The sequence below is a fragment of the Oncorhynchus clarkii genome, chromosome 5, assembly GCF_045791955.1.
Source record: "Oncorhynchus clarkii lewisi isolate Uvic-CL-2024 chromosome 5, UVic_Ocla_1.0, whole genome shotgun sequence".
NCBI classification, from domain to species: Eukaryota; Metazoa; Chordata; class Actinopteri; order Salmoniformes; family Salmonidae; genus Oncorhynchus; species Oncorhynchus clarkii.
In genome coordinates this window covers 16792511-16812177 of record NC_092151.1, presented here as the reverse complement: position 1 = coordinate 16812177, position 19667 = coordinate 16792511, and the positions used below count along the sequence as shown (strand labels likewise).

Below are 19667 nucleotides of genomic sequence, written 5' to 3'. Positions count from 1 at the left end.
CAGCGAAATTTGTTTTGTTTAATAAGTCAATAATAAATCATAATCACGACCTAAAAAAAATCCATTCACCGTTCTGTTTATACCGGAGTCCAGAGATGTTATTGTTCAGGTCACATGTACAGGAAAACACCTGACCGGCCTTAACCAAATATGGTGGTAAATTTCTCATCTCTATACTGTAATTATGTTAAACTCTTTGGGAATCTGCTATTGAAAGTGTTAAGAAGGAAAGCCCACCACACTGGGGTAGTAATAAACCGGAGGTGATTTAGAATAATTCTGGATTCTGATCCCTGATTAGCTGCTTGGAAGGAAAGTCTCCCAAATGCAGGGTAAAGGTAAGGAGAGAAGGTGGTGAGAGACAGGGGAGATAATGTAGCCAAACAAGGGACAGGGAGAGGACAGGGGACAGGGAGAGGGGAGAGGACAGTGAGGGGAGAGGACAGTGAGGGGAGAGGACAGCGAGAGGGGAGAGGACAGTGAGAGGGGAGAGGACAGCGAGAGGGGAGTGGACAGCGAGAGGGGGAAAGAGAATGGCATGAGAGTGGAGAGAGAGGGAAAGCAGGGCATATAATTGAATAAGATTCCTAGAAGATCTGAACGGGTGAGTAGGCTACTAGTCCCTGAGCTGCTGATTTAAACAGGACACTCAGAAGAGTAGTGGGACGCTGAGTTAATGGATCTTTCTTGAGGCGTTGAATACTTACGGTAATTGGATTTATTTTGTTCAAAGAGTCTCTGAGTTGATTGTGAGAATAATTAGATTACATGTTATTTTCCTATATGCAGGGTATCGCAAATAAAAACAAATCCAACCAAATTGCTGGATTTCTAGGTTTTCTGTATTCACTCATGGATTGGCTTTAAAGATGATTTTTGTCAGATCCTTGACTAACTCAGAGTTGGTGAGAATGCATGTTACTGTATGAACCGATAATATAATAATTATATCATAATTGGGCTGTTTTATGTGTTTTACCTCTAGATTATCGTAGGGTGTGCGTTGGGGAGAACTATTTCCATTTCCTATTGTTGTGTAATGAATGAATAAGTTAGTTAAACTATGTGTGTTTATGTGCTGAATAACCTTACTGTACCTTACATACTGGAACAGGAGGGGTTGGTTTCATTGAGGAGGGGTTAACATAATGATTCTTTCAATTTGGCTTTGAGTTCAGTAATACTGGCTAAGTAATAATTGCTAAGTCATGCCCCCCTTTTAAAGCTTTGCCACACTAGGATATTGCTTGTGGAAAGTGTTTTTCACTGTACATATGTTTTTATGTGCAAAGCATTTGATAATGCAACTTATAGTAAATTGGGCAGTATTAGTTATGGGCACCAGACGGAGTGGGAACGGGGTCAAACCTCTGATTTAACCTTTGACTGAGGACCTAAAAATAATTATGCTAATTTAAGATCCAGCAGGAATAAAACTGACCTCGACGTGGAATAACAGGACATAGCTGTGTATGTGTGTGTGTGTGTGTGTGTGTGTGTGTGTTAGGTGGTGTGTTTTTTTATTTTTCAATTGTGAATAGCAGAGGGGAGGAGTTGTTGACACACGACTGTCTCTAAAGTAAACTACGGATATTACAGGCGTCGCTGTTCATGGAGATCTGGACACTTCTATTCCTGGCTCATATATCACAGGTAACAACTGATTTATAATTAAATATAACATACCCATAACTAGTATGTATGTCAGAGTTTTCCAAACTCAATCCTGGGAACCCCAAGGGGTGCACATTTTTGTTTTTGCCCTAGAACTACACAGCTGATGCAAATGGTCAACTCATCATTAAGCTTTGATTTGTTTGAATCACCTGTGTCGTGCTAGGACAAAAACATTACAAAGTTTGGGAAACGCTGCTGTATGTGGAGTTTTTTTAATGTGTTTACTATTTTCTGTCTAACTAGCTAATCTAGTTTATGGAGTTCATGGGACTTTTCAAAACGTAATTTGCTTTTACATATATGGAATGCTGATTCTAATAAGTCTTTTGACGGTAATAGAGTTGAGAGAGATATTTTGTGTAACTTGTGTCATGATCAATGCATCTGGTAAATGCTATGTTAAAAGGTTTGCCCATCTAGATCAAAGACTCCTCATCTTATGGAAACATAGAACACGGCTGGCCAACTCTTGACTAGATTGTACCATGATTCGTTGCTTATTTGACTTGGGTGTGTTAGTTCAGGGTTTCACATTCCTGACCCTGAATGTAGTTTATGGACCTAGAGAGCCAATGACCCAAACTGTGGATTTGAAGTATCTATTGAATAGCATTCGCTAGCATTGTTGAAGTCAGGCAGTGGGAGTGGTAGGTAGGACCCCTGTTAACATGCTTCAGATATCCAGCCAAAACCAAATAATTTACTGCAAACCAGATGGCATAGCAGCACAGTATCTTAAAAACATTTCTGTCCAAAGGTATCACATTGCAATTTTTTGTAGTTTAGCTTTTATCACTCCACTGTGGAGTTAGTAAATCAACAATATGGTAATGACAGCATATCCAGATAACTTATAACATTGTTTTGGAACATTCTGAACCTCAGTCTGGGCCTAGGCCAGATACTGAAATGATACATTTAATTATTGAATGTTATCTACTGTGTATTATTATAGCTGCCCTGCAGGAATTGAAGCCACTAATGACCCCAGCGATGGAGAAGGAGGCGAGGTCTGTAGAGAAAGGGGCTACTCTTACATCCCATCGCTCCAGAGCACTCAATCTGCTTACTGGGGACATGCGTGTGTATGGAGAATGGATAAAAAGTAAGACATGTTCAATATATGATAAAGTAAATATATAAAAATCCGGGCCTTAAAGTCCCCTGCACTGCTGGGTCATGCTAAGTAAGGCACACTGTAGAAAAAACTTTTGCTGAGGGAAATGTAAATCTGTGTTCTTATTAGACACGTTTAGGTAGTCCCTGTTTTACGTTGTTTCCAACATTTACTCCTCACTGAACGTGAGCCAGGTTTTCATCCTTAACCTCTAATCAGAGACTGATTCAGAGATTGGATATAATGGTCAATCAATGACTGCCTGTCTGTCTTTCTCTGTTGCTCTGCTGCAGGGCAGATTGTGGTGGTTCAGGTGGTGGACTGGGTCCTACGTGGGGTGGCCCAGGTCATGTTTGTCAACAACCCCCTTAGTGGGCTGCTCATCACGTTTGGCCTGGTGCTGCAGAACCCCTGGTGGGGCCTGAACGGACTGCTAGGATCCCTCGCTTCCACACTGTCTGCACTCCTGATTAGACAAAACATGTAAGTCAATGGCAAGACCAGTAATCTACTTCCAATTAGGCCGAATATAAATATCCCTGGCAAAAGTCTCACACAGCCAGAGGGGTATGCTGCAAAGCAGGATCAATTAGTTAGTCTTTTGCTTTTTTAGAAGGATAAGCTTGAAATGGGCATGGTCTAATAAGCACAACAGCCAACAAATATCTAAGTATAGATTTCTTAATGAACCAGATGTTTATCAAAGTTAGCTTGCTAACTCAGAGATCCTGGTTTGTAGTATACCCCTCAGGAGTTGTAATCTTGAATATGCTCTGCAAACTGAGGTTGGCGTGGGGAAGTCTGCTTGTCTCAGTCTGAAACTCACACCAGATGTATCATTTCTCGCAATACCTTGCTTTCCCTTCCACTCACTTAGTCTTTTTTGCACCTAACATTTCTCAATATCATTGTATTTCTTTATAGCTGTGTCTTTTCTGATTTGTTTGTTTTCTGTGCTTCAGGGGTGCCATATCTGCTGGTTTATATGGCTACAATGGGACCCTGGTTGGAATGCTGATGTGTGTATTCTCGGCCAAAGGGGACTGGTACTGGTGGCTTCTGCTCCCTAATATGTTCATGTCCATGTTATGGTATGTTACAGTAAGAATGTCCTCAGTATTTTGATCAATGTAGGGGAGAGTGGGGTAAGTTGAGACATTTAAAAATATATATATAAAAAAAATATTCAGCATCACTCCGTCAAGGGAAATATAGTATTCTAACAAAGATATCTACATATATTTCCGGTGTTGTTTATCCCTGGAAATAATCCGAATTCATGTAAACATTCCAGTTTTGAAAATGCAGCTTGTGCCAGGAGCCCACTTTTTTTTGGACAACTTACCCTGGGTATGGGACAGGGTAAGTCAAGCCGCCTACACATATCTGTACTGAATTAAATATTACCACTACTTTTTTTTAAACCATGTCTATTTTTATTTACCAAACACAATTTAACACTATATAGAGATATATAGATAGATAAAACATCACAAATCACCTCCACAAATAAATCTTAAATCAATACTTTAAATTTCCTGAATGACACCAGAAAATCAAGGTGAAATGTATGTAGAATTTTGTTCCAGCAATATGGTGCATTTTAAAATTAAATGCAGGGCCTCCCGAGTGGCGCAGTGGTCTAAGACACTGCATCACAGTGCTAGCTGTGCCACTAGAGATCCTGGTACGAGTCCAGGCTCTGTCAGGTTAGAGGAGGGTTTGGCCCTGCCGGGATGTCCTTGTCCCATCGCGCTCTAGCAACTCCTGTGGCTGGCTGGGCGCATGCATGCTGACACGGTTGCTAGGTGTACGGTGTTTCCTCCGACACATTGGTGCAGCTGGCTTCCGGGTTAAGCGGGCATTGTGTCAAGAAGCAGTGCTGGGTCGTGTTTTGGAGGATGCACGGCTCCCAACCTTCGCCTCTCCCGAGTCCGTATGGGTGTTGCAGCGATGGGACAAGACTAACTACCAATTGAGGAGGAGAAAGTGGTAAAAATAAATAACAAAAAAACGAAATGCAGATTTACTTAGCTCGGTGGAGACCCTAGAGTTAACCAATCCTGTGAACGGGTTAGGCAACTCGGGTGTCTACACTTCAACAGCAAAGTTAGATAAGACGGAAGTTAATGAAGTAGTGCCAAAAAGGGAGTAATGTAGAGCTCTACAGGTCTTGAGCGAAGTCCAGCGAAGTTTTGATACAGTGATGAGTATAAAAACTGTCACCTGTAACAAAATGAAGGGAACTATGGTAGATGGCATCCAAAGGTTTAAGAGTAGTAGCAGCATAAATAATATCAAAATAATCAAGCACAGACATAAAGGTTGACTGAATAATTTACTTCCCACTGCTTAGAGAAAGGCACCATCTGTTTCTGTAGAAAAATACAACTTTCAATCTTGGCTTCTTAACCAGCTCATCGATGTTTTTTAAAAGTCACATTTTTAACAGATTGACCAATGATGTTGATATAAATAGTGAAGAGAACAGGTCGCTAAATTGATCCCTGTGGTACACCTTCATGTACTTCAAAAAATTCCGACAACCCCATCAATCACCATGGCCTGAGTTCTGGCACTAATATAATCATGAAACCATGAACAGTCAGAGTTCAGGCCTTTCGTAGACGACTTATTCAATACAATAACATGAGCAACAGTATCAAACGCTTTAGACAGGTCCACAAACAAAGCTGCACATTTAATTTGAGTGTCTAAAGCATTGACAAGATCATTAACAACTAAAGTTGTAGCTCTAATAGCACTATGCCCAGGCCTAAACCGAGATTGGTTTACATTCAAAATATATTTCTCAGATAAATAAAGAGTAAATGTATACATTTACCAAGGATTCAGAAATCTTAGCTAGAAAAGGAAGCCTTGAAATGGTGTGATGATTAAGATCATGTTTAATAAATGTGGGTTATTGAGCCAACAATGATGGGCGCTGCAAGGTTAAGTAGGCAGGATCCAATTGGTCAGCCCCTGTTGATTTCTTGTCTATTGCTAGCAAAGCATCCATGACTTATTTTTCTGTAAATAGCCTAAAAGAAAAGCTTTGACTGTCATTTCTCTGATCATTCAGCAAGTTTCTCCAATCAGCATCCTGACCAATATCATTGTGAATAGGCTTAGAAGTTATTTCAAAGAGCCTGCTGAAATAAAATGGTGATTAAATGCATCAATGATGTAATTTGTTTCCTGTAATGAGGCCAGTGTCTGAAGTAATTTGTTGTGGCAGAGAGGAGGAAGTAGTGGCGCAGTGGTCTAAGACACTGCATCTCAGGCAAGATGCTGGTACAAGATACTGAAAGCCTGTGTTCCTGGCCTTGACCTAAGCATCATCTTTTTTAATGAATGACTTCTGATAATTCCGGAGTGTACCAGGCATTAACTACCTTTAACCCTTAATGTTTTGAAGGGAGCATGATTATTGAAGACATCTGCTAAATGTCTCATAGCTAATTCAGGTTCAAAGATAGCTGAAATACAAATCAAGGTCAATAAAATAGAGATGTAAAAAAAATATTTAAAAAAGAGCCTGTTCACTAAAGTTTTTCAAGTTCCTCTTTGTGATGAAATGAGGCTTCAGATTTTTGTATTCTCACATCTTTAACACAAACAACTGGGCAATGGTCACTAATGTCTTGAGCAAAGACACCCAGGATAATAACTTCTGATTTAATAAAATAAGACTAAAGACAGTAGACCCCTATAACAGTTACAGATACATTTTTCCCCACTCAAAGCCTTAAAGATGGTAGCTAACATTTTTGGGCAAGGAAAATGGTTTTCAGTTAGGAGACAAATAAATAATTTTTCATAAGAATGGCCACTCCACCGACTCTACCCTGTCTGTCATCTCTGAACACAAACTCCCCATAGATCCAAGTTTCAGCCAATACCAGAATGTCTGGATTTATCTGCATAGCCCAGATCATGATGTTGTCCAGTTTATGAAGTAAGCTGCTAATTTTTTTTGTCTCTCTATCGGGCCGTAGGCAGCTATGCTATCGTAAATACAGAATCTTATGCATTCTAAATAAACTGCCATTTTAAAAAGGAAAATGCAATAAATATTTACTCTGAGCTGCGCTTTGGTAGATTGGTCGTAGATAGAAGTTGTCCAGCATGGATCTCTTGTCCTCTGACGAATGTCTAGTAGTTAACTGGAGCGTGGTAGAATGGATACTCTGTCTGTCCTCTCCTAGCCCATGTTTAGAGCTGCGGTTGCTAACGCATTGGCTTGGAGGTATCACTTCTTTAGTGAATAAGAGTTCAAAGTTCATACCAAGTTGCCATACTTTAAGCTCATGCTATATTCTGGCTGGTATAGTCGAAATTCATCCTTTCGGTGTGTTGATCGTCATCTTCACGTTGAAATTCGATGCTAATTTTGTTAGGTTCTTGTCGTTCAACCAGGTTGGCTTGGTTCTGTTGGTGATCTTGTCCTTTTAACACAGGGACCGCAAGTCCTCACTTCCTTTGAACAGAAAGTTAAATTTTTGTAAAGGGGCTTATATAGGGTTGGGAGAGAGGGCCGTGTTTCATAGTTTACAACCAATGTCTGTTCACATGGGCGGGGCCACTGAATTGAGCATAGTTCACTCATGAAAACCAATTCTCTCATTTAGAAGCTAAAATTACATTTAATATTTTCACAAATAGTTTCATATTTAAACATTTAAATTGCACAATTCCATGTGAATATGATGATAACTAGAATGTGTAGACGTTCCAAGATACAGTTTGTCGTCCTATCATCAGTAATAATGTCTCAGACACCAACTGATCTGACATCATATTCATTAAGTACCAACGCATATTTTCAACTGGTTGGATTACCAAAATACGGTTCCGTTTCCCACCTTTTGATGTTCCCAGACTCTCTATGTTAACAAAGCGATTATCAATAGTCACATCGGTAGAGTAGAGAGAGGAAAAAGGGAAAAGGTATTTATGGGGGTCATAAACCTCCCCCAAAAGGCCAACGTCATGACAGCAGGGCAGTCCTGGTCAGTCAATCGGAGAGTGGCGACACGGTGGCGAGGCAGTGGCACAACGACTAGGCTGAGGAGTAGAAAAGGTCTTTAGTGGAACCTATCCAGAATACACTGCAATGTTTGTTTACTCTGGATGCCCAGCTCATACATATTCCTCAATAAGCTGACAGTTATCACATTGGGAATTTGCCTGGTCAATATTATCCCAGAACAGTGTAAAATAGGTGAAGCTCCTACATGAGATGAAACGATCAATGTAGTCTCTGAAGGTGGTAGCCGCCAATCTGGGAAAAAGTCAGTTTCCCCAAATGGCGGAAAGTGGTTGATGCCATTTTGAAAAAGTCAGTTAAAATACACACAAATAAAATAGGTTGGCGAAGAATCAGTCAATCCACACAGTGTAATAGTAAGATTGAATCACACAGTTTGTAGGATCACCAAAGTTATAGGCAGTAAGCCAGAACCCAACCACAGACTAGAAACCATCCAGCACTAGCACCCACAATAAATACAACCAAGGCACAAAACTGGCCAGCATTACAACAGTAAGGAGAGAGCAGTAACTTAGTGCCTTGCAAAAGTATTAATCCCCCTTGGCGTTTTTCCTATTTTGTTGCATTACAACCTGTAATTTACATTTATTTTGGGGGGGATTTCATGTAATGGACATACACAAAATAGTCCAAATTGGTGAAGTGAAATGAAAAAAATGACTTGGAGCTGCAAAGCTCCACAGCGGAGATTGGAGTATCTGTCCATAGGACCGCTTTAAGCTGTACACTCCACAGAGCTGGGCTTTATGAAAGAGTGGCCAGAAAAAAGCCATTGCTTAAAGAAAAAAATAAGCAAACACGTTTGGTGTTCGCCAAAAGGCATGTGGGAGACTCCCCAAACATATGGAAGAATGTACACTGGTCAGACGAAACAAAAATGTTGCTTTTTGGCAATCAAGGAAAATGCTATGTCTGGGGCAAACCCAACACCTCTCCTCACCCGAGAACACAATATCCACAGTGAAGCATGGTGGTGGCAGCTTCATGCTGTGGGGATGTTTTTCATCGGCAGGGACTGGGAAACTGTTCAGAATTGAAGAAATGATGGATGGCGCTAAATACAGGGACATTTCTGAGGGAAACCTGTTTCAGGCTTCCAGAGATTTTAGACTGGGACGGAGGTTCACCTTCCAGCAGGACAAGGACCCTAAGCATACTGCTAAAGCAACACTTGAGTGGTTTAAAAGGAAACATATTTTTAAATGCCTAATAATGGCCTAGTCAAAGCCCAGACCTCAATCCATTTGAGAATCTGTGGTATGACTTAAAGATCGCTCTACACCAGCGGAACCCATCCAGCTTGAAGGAGCTGGAGCAGTTTTGCCTTGAAGAATGGGCAAAAATCCCAGTGGCTAGATGTGCCAAGCTTATCGAGACCTACCCCAAGAGACTTGCAGCTGTAATTTCTGCAGAAGGTGGCTCAACAAAGTATTGACTTTGGGGGGTGAATAGTTATGCAAGCACAAGTATTCTGTTTTTTTGTCTTATTTCTTGTTTGTTTCAAAATGAAAAATACTTTGCATCTTCAAAGTGGTAGGCATGTTGTGTAAATCAAATGATACACACCCCCAAAAAATAAATTTTAATTCCAGATTGTAAGGCAACAAAATAGGAAAAATGCCAAGGGGTTGAAAACTTTCGCAAGCCCCTGTACTCAATGCCATTAAATGCTGGGGCCAATCAAAACAGTAACGCAACGGAGGCCATGTTACCAGTATGATAGCCAGGAGAGAAGCACATTGGGGGGGATGGACAGTCATGGCCAAAAGTTTTGAGAATGACACAAATATTAAGTTTGCTGCCTCAGTGTCTTTAGATGTTTTTGTCAGATGTTACTATGGAATACTGAAGTATAATTACAAGCATTTCATAAGTGTCAAAGGCTTTTACTGACATTTACATGAAGTTGATGCAAAGAGTCAATATTTGCAGTGTTGACCCTTCTTTTTCAAGACCTCTGCAATCCACCCTGGTATGCTGTTAACTAACTTCTGGGCCACATCCTGACTGATGGCAGCTCGTTCTTGCATAATCAATGCTTGTAGTTTGTCAGAATTTGTGGGTTTTTGTTTGTCCACCCGCCTCTTGAGGATTGACCACAAGTTCTCAATGGGATTAAGGTCTGGGGAGTTTCCTGGCCATGGACCCAAAATATCAATGTTTTGTTCCCCGAGCCACTTAGTTATCACTTTTGCCTTATGGCAAGGTGCTCCATCATGCTGGAAAAAACTGTTCCTGGATGGTTGGGAGAAGTTGCTCTCTGAGGATGTGTTTATACCATTCTTTATTCATGGCTGTGTTCTTAGGCAAAATTGTGAGTGAGCCCACTCCCTTAGCTGAGAAGCAACCCCACACATGAATGGTCTCAGGATGCTTTCCTGTTGGCATGACACAGGACTGATGGTAGCGCTCACCTTGTCTTCTCCGGACAAGCTTTTTTCCGGATGCCCCAAACAATCGAAAAGGGGATTCATCAGGGAAAATGACTTGACCCCAGTCCTCAGCAGTCCAATCCCTGTACCTTTTGCAGAAAGGAGAGAAGGGGCTTCTTTGCTGCCCTTCTTGACACCAGGCCATCCTCCAAAAGTCTTTGCCTCACTGTGCGTGCAGATGCACTCACTCCTGCCTGCTGCCATTCCTGAGCAAGCTCTGTACTGGTGGTGCCCCGTTCCCGCAGCTGAATAATCTTTAGGAAACGGTGCTGGCACTTGCTGGACTTTCTTGGGTGCCCTGAAGCCTTCTTCACAACAATTGAACTTCTCTCCTTGAAGTTCTTGATGATCCGATAAATGGTTGATTTATGTGAAATCTTACTGGCAGCAATATCCATGCCTGTGAAGCCCTTTTTGTGCAAAGCAATGATGACGGCACACGTTTCCTTGCAGGTAACCATGGTTGACAGAGGAAGAACAATGATTCCAAGCACCACCTTCCTTTTGAAGCTTCCAGTCTGTTATTCGAACTCAGCATGACAGAGTGATCTCCAGCCTTGTCCTCGTCAACACTCACACCTGTTTTAACGATAGAATCACTGACATGTCAGCTGGTCCTTTTGTGGCAGGGCTGAAATGCAGTGGACATGTTTTTGGGGGATTCAGTTCATTTGCATGGCAAAGAGGGACTTTGCAATTAATTGCAATTCATCTGATCACTCTTCATAACATTCTGGAATATATGTAAATTGCCATCATACAAACTGAGGCAGCAGACTTCGTGAAAATGTATATTTGTGTTTTTCTCAACTTTTGGCCACGACTGTAGTTTAAAGTACAGGCCAGTGGAAGATGGGAGGGAGGCAAGCGCTTACACCGGGCCACGGTAGAGTCAAAGAGAGTTAATCCAAGTAGGCTAAACCAAGTGGAGTTAAAGTTTAGCAGTAGTCTAAAAACATCCAAGACACAATGTCAAGTGGAAGTATGAAAGCAGCAGTAGGCAGGTGTCTGCTCAGATAATGCCCCAGTGCAGGCTCCAGTGCAGAGTATGGTAGCCAGGTATATCCATGTAGGCCTCAAAGGTTTCAGCAGACCTGTTTTGTCTCCTTAAAAACACTGTATGCACTATTGTCCAATGTGTTCACAGCCAGCTGAAACAACCCTAACTTCTAAATAATGATCCAACCCTCCATTTCCTTTTTTCCTCTACCTGATTATTATCATATTTCAAGCTTCTTGTTGTGTGTTCTTCACTTCCTGTTCCTGTGCAGTCCCATAGTCTCCAGTGCCCTGGGCTCAGTGTTCAGCAAATGGGACCTCCCTGTGTTCACTCTACCATTCAACATCCTTGTGTGTTTGCACATGGCTGCCATGGGGTCTAACCACCCCTACTTTCCAGAGGTAGGCCCAAAATATACTCACGTACACACAGAGATACACTACCGTTCAAAAGTTTGGGGTCACTTACAAATGTCCTTGTTTTGAAAGAAAATCAAAAAAGATTTGTCCATTACAATAACATAAAATTGATCAGAAATACAGTGTAGACATTGTTAATGTTGTAAATGACTATTGTAGCTGAAAACGGCAGATTTATAAAAATAAAAAAAATGGAATATCTACATAGGCGTTAGCTAATCCAAAATTATCATTTAAAAAGGCTAATTGATCATCTGAAACTCGTCAGTCTATTCTTGTTCTGAGAAATGAAGGCTATTCCATGCGAAAAATTGCCAAGAAACTGAAGATCTCGTACGACTTCCACAGAAAAGCACAAACTGTCTCTAACCAGAATAGAAAGAGTGGGAGGCCCCGGTGCACCACTGAGCAAGAGGACAAGTACATTAGAGCGTCTAGTTTGAGAAACAGATGCCTCATCCTCAACTGGCACTTTTATTAAATAGTACCTGCAAAACACCCGTCTCAATGTCAACAGTGAAGAGGCGACTCCAGGATGTTAGCTTTCTAGGCAGAGTTGCAAAAAAGCCATATCTCAGACTGGCCAATAAAAAGAAAAGATTAAGATGGGCAGAAGAACACAGACACTGGACAGAGGAACTCTGCCTTGAAGGCCAGCATCCTGGAGTCGCCTCTTCACTGTTGACGTTGAGACGGGTGTTTTGCGGGTACTATTTAATGAAGCTGCCAGTTGAGGACTTGTGAGGCGTTTGTTTCTCAAACTAGACACTCCAATGTACTTGTCCTCTTGCTCAGTTCTGCACCGGGGCCTCCCACTCTTTCTATTCTGGTTAGAGACAGTTTGCGCAGTTCTGTGAAGGGAGTAGTACACAGCGTTGTACAAGATCTTCAGTTTCTTGACAATTTCTCGCATGGAATAGCCTTCATTTCTCAGAACAAGAATAGACTGACGAGTTTCAGAAGAAAGGACTTTGTTTCTAGCCATTTTGAGTCTGTAATCGAACCCACAAATGCTGATGCTCCAGATAAGTCTAAAGAAGGCCAGTTTTATGGCTTCTTTAATCAGGACAACAGTTTTCAGCTGTGCTAACATAATTTCAAAAGGATTTTCTAATGATCAATTAGCCTTTATAAATGTATAAACTTGGATTAGCTAACACAATGTGCAATTGGAACACAGGAGTGATGGTTGCTGATAATGGGCCTCTGTATGCCTGTGTAGATATTCCATTAAAAAAAAATCTGCCGTTTCCAGCTACAATAGTAATTTACAACATTAACAATGTCTACACTGCATTTCTGATCAATTTTGTTATTTTAATGGACAATATTCTTTTTGATTTTCTTTCAAAAACAAGGACATTTGTAAATGAGCCCACACTTTTGAACGGTAGTGTACATATGCACTCACACACTCTTACACACACACACACCTCCCAATATCCGAATACCCTCAGTTTCTGCTTTCCCCAGGTGCTAGTGCAGCCAAAGTCCTCCCTCCATCTGAACACCACCTTGGCAGAACGAAGCATACCTCAGGTAGGACAGTACCCTGTACGGTGTCCATATTAGGACAGCCTCTGAGTCACAACACTGTAACCTTGTGTGTTTCTAAACAACCTCTCCAACATATTCTAGATGATTCTGTCACTTCAACAACTAAGAAACAAAAATAGGTCAAACACATAATCCTCACAGATATAGTCCAAAGAAACAATTTCACTGAACTTTCCAAGAGCAGGAAATTAGATTTCTAACAAAAGTGTATTGAGTGGATGTAGGATTATGGTAGCTTGTGGTGTTAGCTACCATGAGGTAGAAGTGACAGATCTAGGATCTAGGAACAGATTACCTTACACCCAATCCTAACCCAAAGTGAGGAAGGGAAAAAGATCTTACCCAGGATCAGTGGTTGGTGATAGCCTGCTTGTTGGTTACTTCCTGGTGCAGCTCTTGATGGCGGTGCCAGTTGGCGTGGGTCAGGTGTACGGCTGTGACTGCCCCTGGACAGGAGGAATCTTCATCATAGCCCTGCTGCTTTCCTCCCCAACCATCTGCATGCACGCTGTACTGGGCTCTATTGTTGGTGTAGTGTCCGGTAAGAGACTTTCTCTCAGAGAATTGTGTACACCTGACCTCTAATCCCAGCACATACTGTGGAAATACTGATTGGGATACAAAACACGTTTGGTTTTAATGGCTATACTCATTAACAATACCAAAGGACATGCTCTTTAGAGATATAACCGAGAGTGGTATAAATTGCATCACAGAACACAACAGGAGCTGTACTTCTTTAAAAAACTGTCTTAAGTGTGCGTCTCAATGATAAACTGGGGAGCATAACAGTTGTGAACATGACTTTTTTTATGTACACCGAATTAGAAACATCGGAAGTATGCTATTGTTTTCGTGTTCATTAGTCAATTTTGAAATTAAATTCAACATACCCCAAGCTGATTTGTTGTGCATCATCGTGAAGCAAAATAATGTAGATGTAAGCCATATATTGGCAATTCTTTATTCACAGGCTATAATTGGGGCCAGGAGTTGAACTAGGTACTAGGGCCCAGAGCTTTTCATGGTCAAATCACATGGGCAGGGAAATCTGGACCTAGCTCTATTGTATGTCCTGTTCGATGTAGGTCTTGTTCTGGCTGCTCCTCATGAGGACATCTACTCAGGACTGTGGGGCTACAACAGTTGTCTGTCCTGCATCGCTATTGGAGGGGTGTTCTATGCACTGACATGGCAGAGTCATCTACTGGCTATTACCTGTGGTAGGTTCAGAAACAACACCTTCACCTTACTCAATGCTGTCAGACAAGCAGTCTACTTCATGAACACCCATTCAATGAAGCCAGTTTTTCTACTTTCAGCCTTTTTCTGTGCGTACATGGGTTTGGCCATTTCAAATCTGATGTCCATAGTAAGTACTTACATTTTTATTTCATTCTTGGTCAACATCTAATGTACTGCTGCCACTAATTTGAATGTGCTGTACTTGTCTAATAAGTCAAACAAAAATGAATTTCAGCCTATAAAGAGTGAATATTTTTGATTGGTTAGTCTTCCGATTCCTGTTATGTTGAGAGCTTTTGGTTACATAATGCAGTACAAGCAGCCGACCCTATACCATAATTAGCTGCAGTACTTCTGAATTCATGTATGAAACATTCTTACCTAACCAGGGCAATTTTCTGAAGTGTCAGTGAGTCTGTTACATCACCCAGTAGACAATCAACAATACCTAGGGTCGTACGTATCAAGCATCTCAGAGTAGGAGTGCCAGGTAAAAGACAGAAATGATAGGTAAATAAGAAACATTATTCTGAGATGCTTGATACAATCTCTTAACTCTACTTCTACCATATCACCTGTTGTTTTCAGTTTGGGCTACCAGCATGCACCTGGCCTTTCTGCCTGTCTGCCCTCACCTTCCTCCTCATCACCACTGAATCCAGAGCCATACACAGACTGCCTCTGTCGGCCGTGACGTACCCTGAGGAGAACAGGCGCTACAACAAAGAGGGGTCACCAGAAAGTCACCAGGAGGTTCAGCAGAACATCAGTAAAGAGGAGAAACTGCTGGAGAAAAGAGAAGAGATAAAGCCTCATATCAGCCTGTCAGTAGAGTAGTGTGTCTTCTGAGGACACGAAGTGAATAGCTCATCTCTCCGTGAATGCTGGTAGCCCATGGAAAAATTATAGGAAAATGTTAGCAAATTATAGTAAAGTCAACGCTGGAGTTAGAGACATTGAAAACATATTGGCTAAGATATCAATAGCTATTGTCTTACAGTCAAAGAAACCTTTGATTTAATTTCATCTTCCTCTACTGTTTTGAAAAGCACAGTTTTTCTATCCTGGAATCCACACTGAATATGATTCCGGGCTGGAGTTTCACTATATTCTACAAATACTTTTGCAATGAGCCTAATAGTCTCTGGACTACAACAATCCTTACATTGGACTCAATATTTGATTGTAGAATTTATAGTTGTGTTTTGCAAGTACACCTTTTTACGTATGGGCTTTGATTCAGGCTGTACCACTAATTTGTAATAACTTTATTGCTCAGTAGAGGGCAGCACTCACCAAAGGAAGCCGATGCTACTGCTGTGTCTGAAGGAGTCATTTTTGGAATCTCAAAATAAGCACTGTTTATATGAAACAATTTCTGTTACAAGTTTACTTATTCTATTTATTAGATTAGTAGAGAGGTGAACAGAAATACATTTCCTCTCTTTGGATGTAGAGAGGAATTTACAGTGCAGTAGATCATCACAGCAGTTCAGCCAGTGAGTTGTTAAAGGGCGCTCTCATTAAGTTCTCTTCCAGAAAAACCAGGCTATTTTCAGACCGGTACTGTACATCACGACCTCGCCTCGTCTGCACTCCGAGGTAGTCATATTATTGGAGAGGACAGTGATGGATGTGAAGAAGACACATTTGTGAGAGATATTCTCTGAAACGTGTCCACGATCTTCTTTGTTTCACCAGTCCACTCCCAACATCAGGTGGGAAGTAACTGCATAAACTATACTGTGTGTGTGTTTGCATGGGTACATATGTATATCTGTATATATTTTCTTGGTGTGTCTGTGTTAAACCGTGACACACGTTCACACGATCCAGCTGCAGTGACAGTCACACTCCCAGACACGTGAGAGTAAAAGCAGACAGGAGAGAGGGAGGGGAATGGAGCAGAAACAAGATGAGGGGTTGGGCGAGGAGATTGAAAAAAAGGATTACTCAACTAAAAATGAACTGAATCACGTTCTTGATAGTCCACTTCCTCACATCCTCCACTCTCATTAAAACCACAGCCACATAGTCATAATCATGGCTAAACTCGCCTATTTCTACAATTTCTCTTCTTAAAATCTGATTTTAAATCTAACCTTAACCACACTGCTAACCTTATGCCTAACCTTAAATTAAGACCAAAAAACGAGGCCATTTTTTCTCATGAATTTCTACTACAGTGCCTTTGGAAAGTATTCAGACCCCATGACTGTTTTCCACATTTTGTTAAGTTACAGACATTCTAAAATGGATCAAATATATTTTTTTTCCTCAGCAATCTACACACAATACCCCATGATGACAAAGCCAAAAAGTTTTTTTAGAAAAAACAGAAATACATTATTTACATAAGTATTCAGACCCTTTGTGATGAGACTTGATATTGAGCTCAGGTGCATCCTGTTTCCATTGATCATCCTTGTGATGTTTCTACAACTTGATTGGAGTCCACCGATTTAGAATTTGAGGCTGTGGTAACTAGTGACAACCCTGGGGACTATTCCAAACACACCATCACTCTAGCGATGGGTGATTCTGATCGAATTCCTCAGGGATTCCTGCTTTAACTTCTCACACGTGTGCCAACCTCAGCGACTGATTTAGATTCGGAAAACCAGACAAACTCTCTGCACTCAATCTACAAATCAAATGTATTTTAGAAAGCCCTTTTATTTAAATGTTTTACATGAGCAGTTGTCACAAAGTGCTTTACAGGTAATCTGTAAAGCACTTTGTGACAACTGCTCATGTAAAACATTTAGAGAGGCTAGGATAAACAAACCCAGTGAAATTAACTGATGAACAGGTACTTCAGGATTAGAGTTGTCTAACCCTGCTCTATTCAGATCAACACACTACTGATCTACACTAAATTACACTGGGCTCTGTAACCTTTCAGTGACTGAATAGACTGTGACAGGCAGTGTGTGAGTGGGACGAAGAGGGATGAGGTGGGTTAGTGTCACTTACTTTGGGAATGCACTGTCCTTTGTGAATGCTGAGAGCACAATGTGACTCAGCAGCACCTACTACTCCCACATAGGGGAAGGTGGTGGACTGGACTGTGAAGGATCGCACTTACCACACACCATAATCTGTTAATCTGTCATAGGTCAAACACTTTGATCAGAGGAAGAAAGATTAACTCATGGGATATTGTCATTCATATTCATGCTTTCAGTTTCTCATTAGCCATGGGTCATGATATACAGTGCCTTCAGAAAGTATTCAGAACCCTTGACTTTTTCCACATTGTTACATTACAGCCTTATTCTAAAATGTATTTTAAAAATGAAATCCTCAGCAATCTATACCACATAATGACAAAGCGAAAACAGTTTATTTTTTATTTTTAGAAAATGTATTTAAAATAAAAACCGGTGGTTATTAAAAATAAACACCTGTGGTGAATTCAAATGATTGGACATGATTTGGAAAGGCACACACCTGTCTATATAATGTCCCACAGTTGACAGGAATTGAGCGCTACAGGAGTTGTCTGTAGCGCTCTGAGACAGGATTGTGTCGAGGCACAGGTCTGGGGAAGGGTACCAAAAAATGTGTGCAGCATTGAAGATGCTGAACAATCAGGTGAGAAGGGCCTTGGTCAGGGAGGTGACCAAGAACCTGATGGTGACTCTGACAGAGCTCTAGAGTTCCTCTGTGGAGATGGGAGAAGCTTCCAGAAGGACAAGCATCTCTGCAGCACTCCACCAATCAGGCCTTTATGGTAGAGTGGTCAGGCAGAAGCCACTCATCAGTAAAAGACACATGACAGCCCACTTGGAGTTTGCCAAAGGCACCTAAACACTCTCAGACGATGAGAAACAAGATTCTCTGGTCTGATGAAACCAAGATTGAACACTTTTGCCTGAATGCCAAGCCTCACGTCTGGAGGAAACCTGGCACCATCCCTGCGGTGAGGCATGATGGTGGCAGCATCATACTGTGGGGATGTTTTTCAGTGGGAGGGACTGGGAGACTAGTCAGGATCAGGGCAAAGATGAACAGAGCTAAGTACAGAGAGATACTTGATGAAAGCCTGCTCCAGAGCGCTCATCTGAGATTTCAGCACCACAGTGGTCAAGTCAAGTGAAGCTGAAATCACTGGGGAAAAACATTTATGCAAGAGGAGGCCTACACAGGAAGCAAAAACCCTGAAGAGCATCAACCCAATGCTTGACTATTTAGTCATATTGATTACAATTGTTAAACATTTTGAACTGTAAATATAAGAGACTGAATCTGAAAATAGTGATTCTTTGAAACTGCTCACAGGTGCCTTGCCTCAGTAGTATTTGAACACAATATACACCACATGGTGTATATTGTGTTCAAATACTACTGAGTCAAGGCAGTAGTAAAGTATGTAGACAGCTGCTTGTCGAACATTTCATTCCAAACTCATTGGCATTAATAGGGAGTTGGTCCCCACTTTTCTGCTATAACAGCCTCCACTCTTCTGGGAAGGCTTTCCACTAGATGCTGTAACATTGCTGCCGGGGACTTACTTCCATTCAGACAAGAACATTAGTGAGGTTGGGCACTGATGTTGGGAGATTAGGCCTGGCTCACAGTCGGTGTTCCAATTCATCCCAAATGTTTCGATGGGGTTGAGGTGAGGGCTCTGTGCAGGCCAGTCAAGTTCTTCCACACCGATCTCGACAAACCATTTCTTTATGGACCTCATTTGTGCACAGGGGCATTGTCATGCTGAAACAGGAAAGGGCCTTCCCCAAACTGTTGCCACAAAGTTGGAAGCACAGAATTGTCTAGAATGTCATTGTCTGCTGTAGCGTTAAGATTTCCCATCTCTGGAACTAAGGGTACTATCCCAAACCATGAAAAACAGCCCCAGACTATTATTCCTCCTCCACTAAACTTTACAGTTGGCACTATGCATTCAGGCAGGTAGCATTTTCCTGGCATCCTCCAAACTCAGATTCGTCTGTCTGACTGCCAGATGGTGAAGCATGATTCATCACTCCAGAGAACGCGTTTCCACTGCTCTAGAGTCCAAAGGCGGTGAGCTTTACACCACTCCAGCCAATGCTTGGCATTGTGCATGGTGATCTTAGGCTTGTGTGCGACTGCTCGGCCATGGAAACCCATTTCATGAAGCTCCCAACAAACATTTATTGTGCTGATGTTGATCCAG

At 41.5% G+C, this 19667-nt stretch overlaps 1 protein-coding gene across 3 annotated transcripts; it reads left to right on the top strand.

Moving 5' to 3' along the window:
• The first annotated feature begins 560 nt into the window (after positions 1-560).
• LOC139409872 (urea transporter 2-like) lies at positions 561-17896 on the top strand. 3 transcript variants are annotated; one of them, XM_071155262.1, is made up of 10 exons: positions 561-708; positions 1600-1653; positions 2633-2782; positions 3088-3277; positions 3757-3885; positions 11554-11683; positions 13175-13240; positions 13652-13799; positions 14347-14630; positions 15092-15526. In XM_071155262.1, exons 3-10 carry the CDS (start codon positions 2659-2661, stop codon positions 15338-15340), a joined length of 1320 nt encoding a protein of 439 aa, XP_071011363.1. In that variant the 5' UTR covers positions 561-708; positions 1600-1653; positions 2633-2658; the 3' UTR covers positions 15341-15526. The 3 variants fall into 3 exon arrangements, with proteins under 3 accessions (XP_071011363.1, XP_071011364.1, XP_071011362.1); XM_071155263.1 differs by lacking the exon at positions 561-708 and having other exon boundaries at positions 1573-1653; positions 14347-14481; positions 14581-14630; positions 15092-17896; XM_071155261.1 differs by lacking the exon at positions 561-708 and having other exon boundaries at positions 1573-1653.
• The last annotated feature ends 1771 nt before the right edge of the window (positions 17897-19667 follow it).

Coding starts and splice junctions, on each gene's coding strand:
- LOC139409872 (XM_071155262.1), top strand. CDS start 2,659: ATGACCCCAGCGATGGAGAAGGAGGCGAGGTCTGTAGAGAAAGGGGCT. Junction 11,684..13,174: donor ACCACCCCTACTTTCCAGAG/GTAGGCCCAAAA, acceptor TGCTTTCCCCAG/GTGCTAGTGCAGCCAAAGTC. Junction 13,800..14,346: donor TATTGTTGGTGTAGTGTCCG/GTAAGAGACTTT, acceptor TGTTCGATGTAG/GTCTTGTTCTGGCTGCTCCT.